Source organism: Tenrec ecaudatus, chromosome 10 (genome assembly GCF_050624435.1).
Source record: "Tenrec ecaudatus isolate mTenEca1 chromosome 10, mTenEca1.hap1, whole genome shotgun sequence".
NCBI lineage: Eukaryota > Metazoa > Chordata > Mammalia > Afrosoricida > Tenrecidae > Tenrec > Tenrec ecaudatus.
Window position 1 is genome coordinate 107,655,731 of NC_134539.1, and position 19,110 is coordinate 107,674,840.

A 19,110-nucleotide genomic window follows, 5' to 3' on the forward strand; every position below is an offset into this window, starting at 1 on the left:
ACGCACCTTGGGATTCTCAGTGACTGATTTTTCACATGGCCGGCCCTTGCTTTGGCAGCCTCTCTGGAGGGACTCCCACGAGCAGCCCAGCACATTCATGGTTAGTGGCCGGGTGCACCGCCACGGCTACCTGAGATCTGAGAGCCTGGAGCTCTTCTCTCATCTCGTTCGGCCTGGGGCAGAGCCTCGCCGCCTTCCCGCAGTGCTGCTTATGGCGATCTGTGTCAGCTCCACCCAGATAGAGAGAGGGTCATCAACCTTTTTGCCTCGTGTCCAATGACTAGGTTTTGGCCTCATTGATTTTTTTACCCCTCCCCCATAATATTTTTGTTTTTCTTCTTTCTGCTTTTATCATTTTTAACTTCCTTCTTTCTTTTTGCTTTGAGTAAAATTATCCCCCACCCCCAGTAGTGTCTTAAGGTAAAAATCTCAATCACTGAGTTGGGATCTTTCTTCTTTGCCAACATAAGCCTTTCAGTGCTGCTTTGGGTGCCTGAGGAGCCCCGGTGGCCTCGTGCTTACTGGTTGGATTGTGATCCACAAGGTCAGCACTCTGAACCACCAGATACTCCTCGGAGGAAAGACAAGAGTCTCGGGAACTCCCTGGGCAGTTCTCCCCTGCCCTTCCGACTTACTGTGAGTTCATATTCACTCAGAGGCAATGAGCTTGGTCTGGTTTTTTGGTTTTGGATGTCTGGTCATTTTTAAATTCGTGCTTGTTTTTTTGTTGTTGTTTTTAAATCCCTTTAAATAGGGTTAGATTTTATTCTGGTGTATCGATTACTAATTACTTGCAATTTGTCAGATAATTTTGAAACTTATCTTTAAGCCTTGCTAAGACAGGTCCAGAGTAGCCTTTAATGTAGAGCTGATTTAACCCTGCTGCTAAGGCAGTGCCTTTCCAAGGCTTCTCCCCAGTGCTCCGTCCTACGAGGGCCTTCCAGGTCACTGCTGGGGACACAGAACTCCAGACTGGTGCCAGTCCCAGGAAGCGCTCCGCCTCTTGTTTATGGTAGCTCTCTCTCCTTTCCTAAATCATTTTCTTTCATTCATCTTCTCCCTCATGGCAGCTGGTGGTTGTGAACTGCCGACCCTGCAGCTAGCAGGGCAGCTCTGCAGATCTCTGGAGCTCCCTGTGTGTGTGTACTCGTGCAAGAGAAAGTCGCTTCTCTGTGGTTTTTTGCCCCACAAATTCTAGCTGCCTTGGCTTCCTGACCCTCAACCTCTGTCCCCTCAGTTCATGGAGACGACTGGGTTGTGGCTGGACACTTGTTCCCACCACCGTCTGGAAACTGCCTGCACACAGCTGGTACTGTCAGAGGCCTTGCTCAGGGGTCCCCTACACCACTCAGGGTCCAGACCCTAAAGGCCGTCATTTCTTGCACATCCTCAGTGTTTTGGTTCGTTACTGTGGGGCAGTAAATCCCAAGCCTCTTGTTTCGTCCTGTTTGGAAGAGAACATCTCCGGTGGACTCTTCGTAAGCACTTCCAACACTTGTGGAGACAACCACTCGTACACAGTAGTAGGAATTGCTGCTCGGTGACCCAAGGGCCACCCCCAGTTTCATGTGCGACTGCAAGCACTACCGCCTCAAGCGTAAGGGCAGAGACTAGAGTCGGAGATGGATGTTTGGGAGTCTTCTGAACTGTGTGCTGTTCAGGGGAGAAACTGATCTGCCGGGAGCATTGACCTTACTCTGTGTCTTTCTCTTTCCACCTGACGTCCCATCCTTCAGTGAAGGACTACCAGTTAGTGCAGAAGGGAGGGGACCAGGAGTGCAGCGACTCCCAGGCCCAGCTGAGCCAGTACTCCCAGCACTTCGCCCTCATCGCCAGTCACCTTCTGCAAACCAGCATGGACAGCCATTGTCCCGAGGCCGTGGAAGCAACATGGGTCCTGTCTCTGGCCCTCAAAGGCCTGTATCAAACAGTAAAGGTAAGGGTGCATGCCCCAGTTAGCTAAGGGCTCGCGCTGCCGTTGAGCATCTGCAGGCAGTTAGCTCGGAGGAAATGCCATCCGATTCTCACGAACGGCTAAGCAGAGGATCTTGATTATTTTTGGAATGCTGGGGCTTTTCGACAAGCAAACCAAGGAGAGAGGATTTTCCCAGTGGTGTAGTTCTCATTGTGTTCGGCGCTGCTTCGTGGGGACATGTGCTGAGAAGAAGAGCTCCTAGAGACTGAGAGAAATAGGACCTGACCAGCCTCACTCCCTTCTCTGAACCACGACTCCTGAATAAAGCACCTGTGGGATCCGCCGGGCTCTGCGAGTTAGGGCTCTGACAGTCAGGGCAGGGGAGGGGGCGGCGTCCAGCTGCCCCATGTCAGGCCTAGAGATGAGGGGCCTCAATCGTGAGGACAAAATCCCTTTCTTCTGATTCCAGAAGGGCAGTGAGAGGGAGGGGGGAACTTTGAGGAGATGCGTTAGAAGAAGGAGCAAATTAGAAATGTTTGTGAGCCCTTTGGCTTGGAAAGGTGTTCAGTAGCAGCGGAAGAACCTCTCGTTGGGGAGGGCATGGAGAGACGCGGGCAGCACAGGGTGACTGGCCTCAGTGGCACTGCTGCCTGGGTCCAGCCCGAGAGGGTGGAGTCCGCACACCTGCTGGGCTCTGTATTGCGGCCTTGGTCACAGCCTGCTCCTGCTTGGCTGGTGTTAGAGCAGCAGAGACCTCTCCAGCTTGGAGCTGCCATTCAGCACACGCTCTTGGAGTCCTGCCAGGACTCACATGGAACCAAGGGTAGCCAGAAAGAAGATCTCTGCTCTCCTGGGGCTTACAGGTGAACTGGAAAGACAGACGAGAGCCTTTAAGGAAGCCTGCCAGGAGCCAGACATGGCTCTTTGAGGAGGGCACCTGTGGGGCAGGAGTCAGACAGGCTGTCAGAACCTGAGGCAGGCATCCCTTGCCGAGAGCAGCACACATAGTGGTGAGGGTCAGGAGAGAGTCCTGCAGGACTGCAGCAGGGTCCAAAGAGGACGCCGAGGCCAGGGAAGCAGGCAGGAGGCCAGGTAGGACCTCGCCTGCCCTGTTAGGGGCTTGGACTTTAAATCTAGGTGCAGTGGGAAGCTTTGGGAAGGCTGAGAGTGGAGGAGTGACACAGCCTCATGTTCTTAGCGTAGGAATTGGCGTATTTGCTGAGTGTACAATAGAAGGTTAAAAGAGATGCCGAGTGGATGAATTACAGAGGGAATGAGTAGGTCATGGATTATGGCAAAGGTTCAGCGTTTCATCCATCTGAAAACTCACTCTCCCTCCTTGGAAGTTGAGTGTGGGCCACCAACTGAGACTGAGCTCTGAGAAAGTCTGCTTTCTCTCCCAATGACGCTCCCCTTCCGTCTTCATTCCAAGGCAGGTGCGAATCATTCTCTTTCTGCCTGGCAGGCTCATGGATTTGAAGAGACCCACGCTACCTTCCTTCACACTGATCTCCTGAAGCTGCTGGTGAAAAAGTGCAGCAAAGGGACCGGCTTCAGTAAAACCTGGCTCCTCCGGGACCTGGAAGTAAGGGGGCTTGCTCCTGCCCCTTCCCCTCCCCCTGCTCCTGCCACTAGCCCTGGGCCTACCCTGTGGTGCAGACTTGCCTGAGTGTTAGATGCCTGGGGCAGGGACTGTTGGTTCTGCCCTGTGCCCTCACACCCTGGGCATTTACAATTGAACCTCACCTCTGCCTTTGCATTTGGTGATGAATGCCTGTGCTCCTCTGGGTCAGGGAAAAGGGATTTTACATCTGTTGCAAGGATAGCTGAGGAGAAGGGCATAGTAATAACAAACGTCCTTGACTTATTACTTCTCTTTAAAGTTCTTTTGACCTAAAATCGGCTTCTAAATTTGTTTTATGTAGGATTTTAGTTGCCCATTTAAATTTTATGACGATTCTCCTGAGACCTTAAATTTTTCATAGCAGGGTTGTTGTGGTTCCCTGTAGACTCTGAGCGCAGGGCCACTCCAGGTCCAGGAAAGACTGCTGCTGTGTGCGAGTGGGCGCTGGCTGCGCTCAGTCACGCCAAACCAAAACTCACGCCATCGGATCAGTGCTGAGCCCTAGCAGCCCCTGTGGGTGCCTGAGACAGTAACTACTGATGAGAGTAGAATGCCCAGTCTTTCTCCCGTGGAGCGGCTGGTGGTTTTGAACTGCCAACCCTGCGGATCGCAGCCCAACGTGTAACCACTGCGCTACCATGGCTCCTACACACATAGATATGCATATATTTAGATTCTGTGGTGCGCATAATGTATAAATAAATTGAAGTCACCAGATATTTTTCCTAATTTCCATCTAGTTTACATAACCACCTTTCTTCATGGCTACATATGATGAATATAAATTTATCTGCATTTTACATTGTTCCCCAAAGATGAATTTCCTAGGTCAAAGGGTAGAGCCTTTTTTACAGCCCCTCAGGGTTGGGCTGACCTCTCATAAAGACTTAGCGGCTGAGAACCCTGTGCAGGGTTCACTGTGAGTCAGAACGGACTTCATGAGAGTGTGTGTGTGTGTGTGTGTGTGTTCTTGTCTGTTTTTTTTAATGCATTTTGCCAGAATCCTTTAGAAAGGATGGCATCAATTAATATCAATAGAAAAAATTTAGCATTTTTAAAATCATAAATACACTTGAACTTGGTTTGTTAATTTTTTTCCCCAAGAGTTATATTGGCACATAATTTACATATCATACAATTCAGTAGTTCAACCATTCCATCATATCGAGGAGAATTGTACAATCATCCCATATTGATTTTAGAGCTCCCTCCACCCCCGTTAATTCACCTTGAAAATGAGTTGTGCACTCACATTCCCTTCTAGTGCTCCCTTCCCCTCCCACCTTGGTTTGTTAATTTTACGCGTGTGTGCGCGCGCGCGTGTGCATGCATGCGCTTCTGTTCTCAGAACACCTTACACCTTATCAGAAGTTAGGTCAATGAGGGGTATGATTTCTTACTCACTGCCCTGGCCGCTTTTCTCCCCCGGAAGATTTTGTCCATCATGCTGTACTCCTCCAAAAAAGAGGCCAGCGCTCTTCTGGAACATGGAGACCTAGAGCTGGAGGAGCGAGGAGACCAAGGCGAGGAGGCAGAGCGGCCGGTCAGCAGCCCCAGTGACACAGAGCAGAAAAAGCTGGACCCTCTGGAAAACCTGGACGAACCCACCAGAATATGTTTCTTGGTATGTTTTTGGCTCTTCGTATCAATTAAGCAAAAGGCTCTGGGGATTTGATTATCTTTGGCTTGGACTGTGTTTCAGCCTTCGCTTGATGGCCTGAGAACTTACTTCCTAAAGACTCTGTGTTGTGCAAAAGTGACCCAGAAGCACTGCGAAACCTTTATTCACAACGGCAGTTTTGGATGTTTTGGGGTCATGAACCCAAAGGCATTAGGCTCCTCGTTCATAAACTATACATTCACATACCCATCAACATGCCTGTACAATGTTGCCCGTAATTTCCAGGGCTTAGTAAAGGACAGCTATAAACTCCCGAATGGTGGTCCTCTTAACTCTGGGTTTCTCAGACTTCTCTCTCTCTTACCTTGACCACTCATTTGGGCAATGCTGGGTTAGTGGCTGGGGGCGTGAAGAGTGCACAGATGTCAGAAAGTTAAGTGGGAAGTTGAGCATGCGGTAGCTACAGATAAGCTGCAGAGTGGACCGAGGCAGTTGCACTTGGCTGGCGATAGACCTCTTGGTGAGATGTCCAAGTGTTTAGGTTTTCCGGTGATTTATGATAGCTGTGTAAATTCCACAACCCGTGTGGTAGTGCTTCCAGTTGTACATGCCTTTTACACAGCACCGTGTGATGATTTCTTAATTGCAACCTACGGGGCTTGAAATACTGTTGCACCCTTCTGAGGTCAGCATGTCAAGGGTGTGTTGAAGTCTTCCAGTCAGCATCTTTGCTTCCTCTCCGTGGTGTCCAGATGGCCCATGATGCCCTGAACGCCCCTCTGCACATCCTCCGGGCCATCTACGAGCTGCAGATGAAGAGGACCGATTCCTTCTTCCTGGAGGTTCAGAAGCGGTAAGGGACCTGGAGCTGAAACTGGTGAATAGTGAGAGGGTGTGACAGGGCAGGGTGACCACTTCCTTCCTGCCCGAGAGTAGATCCTTGAAAGGCAAAGCGGCTGGTGGGGAGTCCCCTAAGTGACCCTGCAGCTGGAGTTGCATTGCATGGCGTGACGCCGAGGACACGCGTGCTGTGTTGCTGTGGTAGTCTGCTGCTTAGGGCAAGCTCCTGTTACGGACACCAAAAATGGAGGCTGACACCAAGATTGCTCTTCGAAGTAACCTTGGGGAGCAAGCTGTGCAAAGTATTTTTGTTTTCACAGCAGTAAATTATTTTCATGGGCCCCCCCCCAAGAATTATTATAAAATTAATGGTCTTCTCTTTCCCTTGGCCCAGAGAGCTGGTTCTCCGATCCAGCACTTAAAATTGTGAAGAACATTATATATCTGCTTCCAACCTCCTCCTTCATCTCCCATATTGTAGTTTTTATGTCCTGCTATAATTTTATTAAATTCTAATTTCATTTTTATTTCATGACATATATTTCTTATATATTGCCTCAAATTCTTTGTGAGATGAAGCAGGGCTGCATCAGGTTGGCATGGTCCAACCAGCTGTAACTAAGAGACCCAGAAACATCGTGGACCCAGGATAGGAGAAGTTTGTTTTTCTCTCAACAGTCCAGCGGTCGACAGTGATCCAGGCTGGGAGGCAGGGAGGGATGTTCCACTCCACAGGGTGACCCAGCAGCCCCAAGGACGTTGTTTGTCTCTCCTGTGTGGTCCAAGCGAGCTCCCCAACACCACCTCTGTGCTCTGGCCCGGAGGAAAGGGGGGAGGTGGCACATCCTTACTCCCGTTGTTCAAGGGTGGGCTCTGAAAGTGGCCCTTACTTGTTCCCTCACTCACACCCTCAGGGTGCTGCATCTAGCTGCAGGGGCTCTGAGAATTTTGCTCTCAAGCTGAGTTTAGCCCCCCAGCCGGTACCCCGAGCTCTCTGTGCACTGCGCTCCTGAGACTCCTTTTCTAAAAGGATAGCTGGGAGCACAGACCCTGGGGCGGTGCACACTCTCAATGAACGAGCTACGGGCCGTGACCATGAGCTTGCAGAGTCACAGCGAAGTAGCTCGGTCAAGGTACTGCCTTTGTACGAGTTGGGTGTGCAACTCGTTGCCCTTGTCATCAGGTTTGATGGCGATGAGCTCGCCATTGATGAGCGGATACGGAGCCTGGCTCAGAGGTGGCAGCCTGGTAAGAGCCTGCGGCTGGAAGAGCAGAGCGCCAAAGCCCTGGACACAGACATGATCATCCTGCCGTGCTTGGTATGTGGCCACCACCTCGGAAGCCCCAGGCCCCCACACACCCTCCTTTTCTACATCTTAGCCTGAGAGGCCAGGCTTCCGTCATGCTGGTTCTCTGGGTTTTACAGTCCCGGCCGGCACGCTGCGACCAGGCCACTGCGGAATCGAACCCTGTGACCCAGAAGCTCATCTCCAGCACGGAGAGTGAGCTGCAGCAGAGCTACGCCAAGCAGCGCCGGAGCAAGAGCGCGGCCCTCCTGCACAAGGAGCTGAATTGCAAGACCAAGAGGGCTGCCCGAGACTACCTTTTCCGAGTGAACGAGGCCACGGCTGTGCTCTATGCCCGCCATGTGCTGGCGTCCCTGCTGGCTGAGTGGCCCGGGCATGTGCCAGTGAATGAGGACGTCCTGGAGCTAAGCGGCCCTGCCCACATGACCTACATCTTGGACATGTTCATGCAGCTGGAGGAAAAGCAGCAGTGGGAGAAGGTAGTGAAGCGGCCAAGCTGGCTCCCCCCAAATCCTGCACTGCCCCTCCCCTCCCCCAGCTCCATCCCTACCCCCAAATGAGTGTCTGCCTGAAGTGGAGTCTCCATGTGGTCTTCGTCCATCTTCCTGACAGGTGTGGATGTAGCAAAAACTAGCTGCCTATTCTCATGTCCTCTGGGGGCTGTACTCCTAAGTGCCAGGCTGGGCTAATTGCAACTCTCCATTCCCTCTGCTGAGCTGTGTCTCCTTGGCGAGGCATATGGGGCCAGCCGGGAGCGTGCTAACACATGCACCTGTGCCCCACCCTGGCCTGTGAGGTCGAGCATGGCAGGTGAAGGAAGCAGCTGGAGCTCCCTTGCTTCTAGGTGACAGTGGAGTGTGCCAGAGCTCTGTCCTTTTGCTTACACTTTTAGAAGTTAGAAAGAAGTCTTCTATTTGAAAATACTGCAGGGTCAGCAAACTTTAATAGAGACAGAGCAGCTTTGCCATCCCCTACTGTCCAGAAGCAGAGGACCCAGCATAGCAGGGTCCTGTGCACTGTCACCATCTTCCCTGTCTCCGGTGCCAAGAGCTTCATTCCTGTCCCCTTGCCACCCTCCAACACACATACACACACACACACACACACACACACACACACACGTCATTCACTCCTTCAACTAAGAACCTGAGCAGTTCCTGGGTGCTCTAACTCCTTCCCAGCCGCTCAGCCCCGGAGAGGTTGGCAGGATCACTAGCCGAGTGTCTCTCGCTCTCAGACACAGCTTTCCTGATTCTTGTCCTGGGAGCTTCTAATCCTGTGCCTGTCTGCCCTCTGCCCACGTTGTGTGTAATTGTCTTCTGTGTGTCCATCTGGGAGCTGCCAGGGCCAGAATCATTCTGACTGCGTCTGTTGGTTCTTCCCAACCTCCTGGAAACAGACATTCCTCCGCCAGTACTGTGGTGTCCTGGCACAGCGAGGGCCCCTGCGGGTGGAGTGGCTAGTTGGGTAGAGGTGGAGGTAGGGTGCAGAGGCCAGTCAGGGGCCAGAGTGCACGTCCTTCCTCCTGGTGGGCAGCTCTGGGCCCCATCACTGGAAGACCCTGATATTCCTTGCCTTGTGCCCCAGATCCTACAGAAGGTGCTCCAAGGCTGCCGAGAGGACATGCTGGGGACCATGGCCCTGGCTGCCTGCCAGTTCATGGAGGAGCCCGGGATGGAGGTGCAAGTGAGGGAGTCCAAACACCCATATAACAACAACACCAACTTCGAGGTAGGACCCGGCTCTGCCTGGCTCTCCCAGCTCAGGCCCTGCAAGCTCATAACACCAGCAGGTCTTTCCCACTCTGGAGAACCCGGACCACAAGCCTTCTCAGATGGAGTGGAGATCAGGCCCATGGAAGGCAGCCACGTGCTCCCTTCTCCTGACCACCTGGCCCGGGAGAAGGGCTGGCTTTCCTCCAGCAGCTCCTGCCCTCGCCGTCTTCAGACAGGGAGCCGGAGCACAGGTCCAGGTGCAGCCCTGCTCGCTATCCTTCTCATGACCATAGTTTCATTGTGAAAACCGCCTTTTCCAGTCGTAACGTTGAATCTAGACAGAGGGAAGAGCTTGATTCTGGTATGGTGAGGCAACATCAGTTACTCTCATTGACTCTCTGGCACAGTGAGTTACGCACCAGGTTGCTAACCACAGGATCGGTGTTCAAACCCGCTAGCTGCTGTTTGCGAGAAAGATGAAGCTGCCTGCTCCAGTCCAGATTTACAGTCTGAAAACTTGAAGGAGCAGTTAAAGGATGTCCCAGAGGACAGCCGTGAGGTGGACTCCACTCCGTGGCTGTGGGTTTAGTTTGGGGTGGAACTTGTGGTAGTTCTGTGTTTTTAACATTGCACCTGGTTTCCTTACCCTGCTCAGTGGAGGTCCTAAAGCAGAGAGTGGATGGCAGAGAAACTTGTTTACAGTTGAATGTTAATCAGCTTTTGTTTTAAATAAGCTTAAGCTTCCCCTGCCAGTCTCTTCTCTCCCTGAGGCTCCATCCCCCCCTCCCTAGGCTCCACATAAATGAGGAGGCATCAGAAAGTTTGTAGGGAAACGCCTTTTTCTTTAAATTCCATTTTTTTCCCCACGAACTTTTTGAAACCTTTGTACACATCTAGTTAGCCACCAAGTTCAGCTGAGTCTACCCCAGAATCACATTCCCTGGGCCTTCTCTGGGACTGCCGCTTCTGCTGCTGCTGGACCTTTCAGACGGATGCGTGGCCCCCAGGACACCTCAAACCTGACCCAGGCTTTCTCCTGCTGAAAGCCTTTCCAGGGATGCCCAGCTAAAATATAGCCAGACCCAGGTGTCTGCTGTGAGGCCGTCCTCTCTAACCCACCCCTCCCACCACCCCCTACCCACCCCCACACACACAAAGTTCGTCCCGGCCTTTCTCAGGCTCTTCCTTTTGCCTGGAGTGCTTCCTCTTCTCACCCCACTCCTGCCCTCCCCTTTCCCACCCCTCCTCCAGGTACATGCAGGTACAGCCCACCCCTCCCCTCGGAGCCTGCTCAGCCCCCGCCATGAGCTCCTCTCCAGCAGGACTGAGGACTCCTGGAAGCAGGGCAGCTTCCCATTCACATGGGGCCCAGATTTCCTTCCAGGCTGCATGCAGAAGGCAGCCTTCAGTGACTGTCCAGGGAGCATTGAGTGACAGGCGTGGTCTCCCTCCCACCCTAGGATAAAGTACACATTCCCGGGGCAATCTACCTCTCCATCAAATTCGACCCTCAGTGCAACACTGAGGAGGGCTGTGATGAGCTGTCCATGTCCAGCAGCAGTGACTTCCAGCAGGATCGACACATCTTCAGTGGGTCCCAACAGAAGTGGAAGGACTTTGAACTTCCAGGTAGTGACTGTTTGGGGATGTGGATTCTCCACCTTAAGTTAACATTAGTGTCGGAAGGGAACTCATCACAGGATTCCCACGTGGGTCTAACATCTCTCGTCGCAAACGCTTAGAATGTCACGCCCCGTCCTTCCCATTTGTGATCTGTTTCTTCTTATGTGACCCAGGTGATACTCTGTATTACCGCTTTACCTCTGACATGAGCAACACCGAGTGGGGCTACAAATTCACTGTGACAGCTGGACACCTGGGGCGGTTCCAGACAGGTGAGTGCCCTGGTCTGCTATGGGCATGAGCTCCGAGCCTGGAGCCCACTGTAGTGTTGTTTATTGCAGTCCGAGCAGGGACTCTCCTCTAAGACTCCAGAACGTGCATCTAGCAGACCCTATCCCCGTCTCCCCCCACTCCCAACCCCGCCCTGGTCACTGTTAAACCCGACAAGCCGGCTAGCTGCATGCTGGGATGACCACCTGGCACAGCGGTTCTGCCGGGTCTTAGGAAGACGTGTCCTCTTAGAATGTGCAGGGCTGTTTGCGAAGTCAGTTATTTGCGCAGACACCAGCTGGAGAAAGGCAACGCTGTCTGCCCCCTTATGGACTCGTCGATTGGAAACCCTGTGTCAGATTAGGTCTGAGTTCTAATCCACTTAGTTGGGTTTGGGTTTGGATTTGGGCTTTGTGAATAGGCGGGTCTGAACGTGCTGTTCCTGTTTTACTCTTAACAAAAGTTCCATTTCTGGCAAAATCTAAATGCTCGTAATTGTTTCATGCAGTGTATTCAAACCGGAGCTGCCTGTAGGGTTTATAAACCGTAGTGCATCCAGTTGTGAGACAGTCTCCCTAACCTCTGTGTTTTGGGGGTGGGCTGGCCAGGATTCGAGATCCTGAAGCAGATGTTGTCGGAAGAAAGAGTCGTGCCGCACCTCCCGTTGGCCCAAATCTGGGAATGGCTGGTGGGTGTGGCCTGCCGCCAGACTGGTCACCAGCGGCTAAAAGCCATCCACTTGCTTCTGAAGATTGTTCGCTGCTGTACCCTCAGGTAAGCTGGCAGCTGGTGGGGCCGTCTGTTTGTGTACTTACTGGGCACACAGGAAGTGAGCGCTTCCCTGTCTGTGGGCCTGGTGCTCAGTGAGGAAGGTGGCCATGGAGACAGTCACCGTGGTGTGGTGGGTGGGTGCGATGAAGGAGGGAAGCACCCCAAGGGCCACACAGAGATGGTTAGGGTCCTGCTGAGTGTCCGAGGTCCAGAGCACCAGAGCAGGGTGGAGTCGAAGGTTGTGGGCTGTGCGGGTGGGCGGCACAAACTCTCATGGTTGTGTAGGTTCAGCTTACTGAGGGGTCATAAAGCCAGCACACCCATAGACGTACACTCAGACCAACAAGGAGAATATGCAAAGCAATCCAGAAACGCCCCTGTCCCTCTCTCTCCTTCCCAAAGGTAACCATCGTTCTGGCTCTCCTGGTGTTGTACTTGACATAAACACCGGTCTTGTTTTTATGTTTGGCTTCTAATCGTTTGCTTATGGTCTGTGAGATTGACCTGTGTTGTTGTATGAAGCGCTCCTTCTTTCTCAGGAGTGTATAAAATCTTCCCCTGTCGTTGTTTATCCGTCCTGTTGATTCTGGTTTGGGGGCTGGGGCAGATAATGGTGCCGTACCTGCGTGTGCACATGTCTTCTGAAGCCGCGTGCGGCAATCTGGATTGGGTAGAACTGCTGGATCTTAGGGTTTGTACGTGTTCAGCTGTAATCGGTTCTGCTAACCTGTTTTCTAAAGTAATTACACCAATTTCCTCTTACAGCAGCAGTGTGGAGGTCTCACTTTCTCCTCGTGCTTGTGAAAGCCTGGTATTGCCGAACTTTCTCATTTTAGCCGTTCGGGCCTTGTGGAATGGTACATTGTCACTTTAATTTGCATTTCCCTCATTACTGATGAGGATGACTGTCTTTTCATATGATCATTTTCTATTTGGGTCTTTTCTTCTGAAAATCTGTTTAAATCTGTTGCCCATTTCCCTTTCAGCCTTCTGCTTCTATTAGTGGGTTTAAAGGAGTTCTCCACACCCTGGCCGGTGCTGTCTTGCGTCTTTCATAGTAGGGATCTCTTCTCCCTTTGCTTTTTCAATCTCTGTGGTGTCTTTGCTGAAAAGAAGCTTCTCGTTGTAATGGTTGCCGATTCGTGAGTCCCTTCCTTAATGGCAGAGCTCTTTGTGTCCTGAGGACAGCTCCCCTTACTCCACGGTCACGAAGACGGGGAGACCTGCAGAGCCCTGGACTTAGACTGTGACAGACTCGTTCCTCCATAGAGAGCTCCAGCTGCCACCCTTCCCCAACGTCCGGCAGTGTCCCCTGCCACATGACAGCCGCCCATAGAAGAAGTATCAGTCTCTCTCTCTCTCTCTCTCTCTCTCTCTCTCTCTCTCTCTCTCTCTCTCTCGAGTCTCTTCCGTCCCACTGGCCTAGTGTTCTCTGCTGTGCCGTTACCATCAGGCCTGCACTCTGTAACACGGTGCACGCTCCGCCAGGGCAGCCCTTCCTCTTCAACCGCTTGGCTGCTGTCGGCCCGGCCTGCGTACCCTGCTCTGTGCATTGGTATGCACGTTTCAGAACAGCCTGCGGATACTCATGCACGTACACACGGACATACACTCCCACCCAAAACGCACCGCACAGGATTTGGATAAGCTCTGCAGCTGAATGTGGGGAGAACCAGGAGCCGAGAACACTGAGCGTGCCACTCGTTAAGTCATACATTACTTATAGGGTTTGCAAAACGTTTTCTTCGACTCCTTCGACTGCGTTTAATGAGCTCCGTGCTAGGCGTGTCGGCTGAACTGTGGTCTGCAGAAACAGACACCAGGCCTTTCTTTGACAGGAGCTCCTACCACTCACTCACCTTGGGTTACAGCCCTGTTTGTTACCCAGGTGTCCTCAGCGCTCGGGACTCCCGGAGAAGCGTCATTACCTCGCTGTGTGACCTTGTGAAACTGAGTCCCTCTGAGAGTGGCGAGCTTGAATCCGTCCTCGTTCTTTTTTTTATAGGTGGTCAAGAGACGCACTGTCCTGTTTCTCATCTCCAGGGCAAAGTGTTGGCCATTGTCTTGGTTCTTAGGGCTCCTGTGTTACACAGGTCCCCCGCACACTCAGCCCTGCTCCTACTCCTTTCGTGCACACAGATGCAGAGGACACTGGTTGAGCGGGCAGCGGGAACACAGGGCTGTCACCAAGTCAGGGAGGAGACGGTGATGGCAGGCCAGGGCCGCCAGCCTGTGATCCGTGGAGCCATTGCTGTGTTTGAAAGCCAGAGGTCCTTAGCTGGACCTGGCTTAGCCTGGCTCATTTGAGCGGCTTCCAGTGAGAAACAAGCACCTCCCCGGTGGTCAGGACCCCTCAGCCGTCAACTGCACAGTCAACTGCAGTCTGTTCCCTGTGCGCATGTGCCGAGAACCGAGCCAGCAGGTGCCCACCCCCTGCACTCTGAAGGTCCTGGAGAAGTGCTCCCTTGCTGGGCGAGTGCGCTGTCGTGTTTGCACGCTGTTCTCAATGTGGTATCGCTCTACCTGCGGGCGGTGAGGCATCCAGAGCCTGGTTCTCTCCATGCAGCATTTACCTAAGACTTCGTTATTGTTGGATTCATCCCAGTAGCTATCTTTAATTCACAGCCAGGGTTTGCCCGGAGCAGGGCTTCGGACTGCTCATTTCGGTTAACCCCCTGCTGAACTTCACACACACACACACACACACACACACACACACACACATATTCTGATCGCAGGTATTTGAGGAGGAAGGAGGATGTTTAGCAGAGACGCTAAGGGGAATGAGCTGAGCCAGAGCCCCTGTTTTTAGAGCCAGGTCTTGAGGTGTCGTTCCTGCCTTGCTTGCTGTTGGTCGTTTGGAAGAGAAGGGATCCTGTTCTATAGTCGAGGCAGGAGGTGCTGGGGGAAAGCCGGCCCAGGCTGACTCGCTGTCCCATGGCTCTCCGCAGTGACCTGTGTGACCTTGCGCTGCTGAGGCCCCTGTGGAAGCTCTTCACGCACATGGAGTACAGCCTGGCTGAGGACGTGACACAACCTGGCATCCTCCTCCCCCTGCACCGGGCCCTCACCGAGCTCTTCTTTGTTGCTGAGAACCGTGCCCAGGTGAGGACCCCACCCAGTCTGGGGAGCCCTGAGGTCAAACAGCCCCTGGGCTGTTTATTTTGTCAGGTCTGAAGCGGGGCTGGGGTGGAGCACCCCTGGACAACAGTGAGTTGGGAAAACAGAAGCGGATGGGCTTTTGTTTCCTCCTCCCCCTTTTTCTCCCTGGACAATAGACTCCTTGATGGTGAGGATGAAAGGGCCTTTCAGAGTCCTGCATGACTCCACGCTTAACCTGTGCACGTGCAGCTCTCTCTTTGTGGGGGTCCCCTGGGTGCTGACTGTCAGTTGTGCTGGGCTTGGCCTCGGGCTCACAGAACCTGTGTTTCCTCCCCCAGGAGCTTGGCTTGCTGCAGGACTACCTGCTGGCCTTAACCACCGACGACCACCTTCTCCGCTGTGCGGCACAGGTTCGCCCCCGCTCCCCCCCACCCCCAGCAGAACTGGGCCTCTGTGCATTGTGTCATGAGGACACAGTACTTTGAGTTTACACGCCCTCGGTTCCCGCTCAGCCACTTCCTCCTGGCCCCAGAGCAAGGACTTGGGCCCATTGATCAGTGTCACTCAAGTTGAACTGTGGGCCCAGGAGGCACAAACAACCACGGCCCTCAGTTTACAGTCTGGCTGTGGCCCAGAGTCTCCATAGAGAGCCTGCAGGGGTTTCTGTGTCTGACCTGCCTTCCGGCAGCTGAAAGTCTCTGCGGACAGCTGCTGGGTTTGCCCTGTGAGAGGACCGGGCACCCACATTACACCTAACAACATAACTCTTTATTAGAAGTTAAAATGGAGGATAATTGTTAACATTTATTTACTTATTTTAAATAATTAGAGACCCATTTCATGTTAACACAAATAGGATGTGTGGAGGGAAACAAGTATATTTTTCAAAACACAACCACACAGCACGGAGAGTGGTAGTGCTGAGCCAGGCTCGTGCGGGTCTACGTGGTGCTGGGCTCCTGCAGCCATTGGTCTGAGGTACAGCAGCAGACAGTAGCCTCTGGCATCAGCCCTGCTTGCATGTGCAAAAGTAAAAGTGGAAAAGGCCAAGTACCGTCTTTGTATTTTTGTGAAGAACATTTTCACTCCTGGACTCCCCAAAGGGGTCTTAGCAATTCCCGTGTCCCAGCCACATCTTGAAAACCGTACTTACAAGAGCGCATGTGCTTGGTCCACTGCTGGGTGGGGACAGGAGGCCAGTAAAGGCCAGAGCCCTGTCTGTGCGCCACGCTGTCCCCATGAAAGAGAGGCCCCCCTTCACAGAGGCTGCTGGGATAGGGGAACCCCTGCCACCACTGGGTGGGGTGAAACCCCTTCCTCTCCTTGGAGAGTCTTATCACATGGCTGTCACCCCACCCCACCCCCGGGCTGATGGCAGCACGTACAACTGAACATTGAGGCTTGGCGGTTTGGGCATAGAAAGCTCCCTGTGGGCTTCTCCCTCTCCCCATCCCCATGTCCAGCCTGACCCTCCCACAGCTGCTGCCCTGGGCTGGGCTAGTGTTGTTTTCACTCTGTCCCACCACCCTGCTCTGCCATCCTGGGACCACCAAGCCCCACAGCATGGTCACAGCCCCACCTGACTCTTCTCAGCCCTCCTCCCTGAGCGCTCAGCTGTGGACCTTGTTCAGGCAACGCTTTCCCAGTGTTCTGGATGGTGCGCTTACACCTCCTCTCTCTTCCAGGCTCTGCAGAATATCGCTGCCATCAGCCTGGCCATCAACTACCCAAACAAGGCCACCCTCCTCTGGGATGTCGAGTGTTAGCCCTTGGTGCGTGCCTGCATGACTCTGCCGGGCCCGTCCACAGGACTGTGGAGCAGACAGCTAATCCCATTCAGGAAAGTTTCGGTCGCGGCAGTTCCCAACTCTCCATGACCCCCCAGGTAGAGCATGAAGCAGCCTCCGTGTTTTCCGAGAGCTGCTGTGTTGAAGACTAGCACACTGTGCACACCCCACGGTGCGGCCTGATGGGGCAGCTTGCTCCGGGGCCCTCTATCCGAAGGCCTTGGAAGACTGGGCCATGGAGCTGGCACTGCCGGCACCTGCCCTTCGGGGGAGGACAGAGTCTGCCGCACCGCCTTTTTCAGCACGACCAGCAGCAAGGCCCGGCGTGTAAACTGCTCTTGTGCTTTGCTTCTCGAGACCGGGTCATCCAAACCCAAACCTGGGGACCCTCCTGGCCACCACCCAATCCCCAACCTTTGTGTGCACCCCGAAGCCCAGCCGTCCCAGAGAACCTCAGTGAGAACAGTGCCCTTGGGAAGAGCCAGCAGCCTCCACTCCCAAGCTCCATCCCTGCTCAGTCGTGTGGACAGGCTCCGGTTTGCATGGAGGCTGTCAGCAGAACCACAATGGCTTCCTGATGAGGGCCTTGGGGCCGCCTCATGGGGACAGGCTGGGCTGGTGTGCGGGTAGCTGAACTTGGGGAAGACTTTTTAGCTTCTGCACCTAAAGCAAGGAGCCCGGTGGTTCCGGGGTTAAAATACCCACTTCCAACCTGTGAGTTGGTAGTGGAAGCCCACTGGCCGCCTGTAGGGCAGGTGTGGCGGTCTGCCTTGGTGAGGACTCTCAGCCTTGGGAACCCCCGGCCAGTCTCCTCTGTCCTGCGGGGATGCCGTGCATGGGAATCAACTTGTTGGCGGTGGGTTTGAGTCTGTTTCCTTTTGGACCTAAAGACTTGAAGTGTTAGCAAAGGGATTTTATTTTAGGAATTTTATAAAAATAGGATTTTAATTTTTCCCGGCGGTCCTTAGAATGTCCGTGCCCCCCTGGGGGACCCCAAGTGGTTACTGGGCTGTCACCTGTCGCGCAATAACGACATTCATCCCAGCGAGTGCTGTGTGTGTACCCCCCGCCCCAGGTCTGCCCTCCAGTGCGGATGATTCTTCCTCCAAAGACAGGCTGGGGCACCGGCTGGATTGGCAGGTGGAGCCTGGCCGTATGACAAGACCTCAGGTGGCTGCCATCACGGGGGGGGGGGGGGGTGTCAGCTCAGGGTCAGACCCCAGGCAGGTCTCCAAACCAGGACCCAGTTTTCCCCTTGCCTCTGAAGCCCGCTCTGCCAGGTTTGCAGAAGCCTGGCGTTGGGAGACTCTGAGGCGCAGGTTGTTACTGAAAGAGCACTTCTACCCCCTGGATCCAGACAGAAGGAGCGGGAACCCGAGGCAGCCCCCCAGTGAGAGTCCCACCTGGGTGTATTTGGAGTTCGGTGGGAGGCGGGCCCTGAGGGCCTGTCCCTCGTGCTACTGGCACCTGGGTAGAAGGATGTGCCTACTCCACCCGTGGAGACCCTTTTCCATCCTTTGCTCTTTGCCAAAACCAGCCTTGCTTGGCAGGCTGCCTACACCCCCAGGAAAGGCACTCTGTGCTCCTGCCCAGACCTCCGGAGCTGTCACAGGGAGAGGCCCAGCGTGGGGCCTGGGAGGGGAGGGCCCTACTGTGGGCTCAAGAGTCACTGTGCCTGGGCCTTATGGGTCCACGCAGCCAGAGCCTCACCCTGTCGGGGTGAGGGGTATCGGGTGCCAGACTCCTGAGGCAGTTACCACCAGGCCTGCTCCCGACCCTCCCCTCAGGAAGATGTGTAAATAAACGCAGGACTCCTCCGCTGCTCTCCATGCCCTCCCCTCAACACGCCCCCGCTTCCCTGCACTCTGGCCCCTACTGCTCCTGGTCCCCAGCTAGGCGAATGTGCCCACATCTCCCTCAAGAGCACTGGCGGGGCCCTTTCTAGGAGGCAGGCCTGGCCAGCAGGAGAGGAGTCTGGGACAACGTGCCTCCGTGCGCAGAAGCCCCTCTTAGATGGGAGGAGGGGCCTCATTGTCATCATCCTTTCTCATTTGTTTTCTTACGGGTTTACAATTTTGAATTTTTCTTATTTGGCTGAAAGAAAGAATTTTGATTATATCAGCTGGGTGAGTTCAGCTTGTAAAAAGGATGTTAAATTGTGAGTAAAATATACAAATGAAGAGAAATATATTGTACAAATTCTATATAAAAAGAGTGCAGTTGTGTGTGGGCTTTTTCTCCCTCCTTCCTCCCTACCTGTCTCTCTTGTGACAGTTAGGTATTCTTGGAGTCTCTGCCGAGCCCAGACGGATGAAGCATCTAGAGCCTCGGTCAGCTCTGGAGGACAGCCTGTCACCAGCCTTCCCTGGGCTAGGAGGCTCTCAGCCCAAAGTCCCACTGCTGCTGGCCCTTCTTTCTATCAATCCACTCACTCGTTTAATCCCTTCTGTGTCTCAAAGAGGCGGGATCAAGCTTCAGCCTGCTTCTGTAGACCCCGCCCTGCCTCATGTAATGTAACCCCTCTGATCCGAGGGG

General features: G+C 53.6%; 1 protein-coding gene across 2 annotated transcripts in view; it reads left to right on the plus strand.

Moving 5' to 3' along the window:
• Positions 1-18,789, plus strand: part of ZZEF1 (zinc finger ZZ-type and EF-hand domain containing 1) — a 115,527-nt gene extending 96,738 nt beyond the window's left edge. For both annotated transcript variants that reach the window (XM_075561167.1, XM_075561168.1), the window contains exons 43-55: positions 1,737-1,936; positions 3,381-3,500; positions 4,972-5,163; positions 5,913-6,013; positions 7,184-7,319; positions 7,427-7,786; positions 8,895-9,038; positions 10,483-10,651; positions 10,819-10,917; positions 11,524-11,689; positions 14,638-14,791; positions 15,127-15,198; positions 16,474-18,789. In XM_075561167.1, the coding sequence (XP_075417282.1) occupies positions 1,737-1,936; positions 3,381-3,500; positions 4,972-5,163; positions 5,913-6,013; positions 7,184-7,319; positions 7,427-7,786; positions 8,895-9,038; positions 10,483-10,651; positions 10,819-10,917; positions 11,524-11,689; positions 14,638-14,791; positions 15,127-15,198; positions 16,474-16,554 (1,994 nt within the window). In that variant the 3' untranslated portion in view covers positions 16,555-18,789. The remainder of the gene's footprint in view (positions 1-1,736; positions 1,937-3,380; positions 3,501-4,971; positions 5,164-5,912; positions 6,014-7,183; positions 7,320-7,426; positions 7,787-8,894; positions 9,039-10,482; positions 10,652-10,818; positions 10,918-11,523; positions 11,690-14,637; positions 14,792-15,126; positions 15,199-16,473) is intronic.
• The last annotated feature ends 321 nt before the right edge of the window (positions 18,790-19,110 follow it).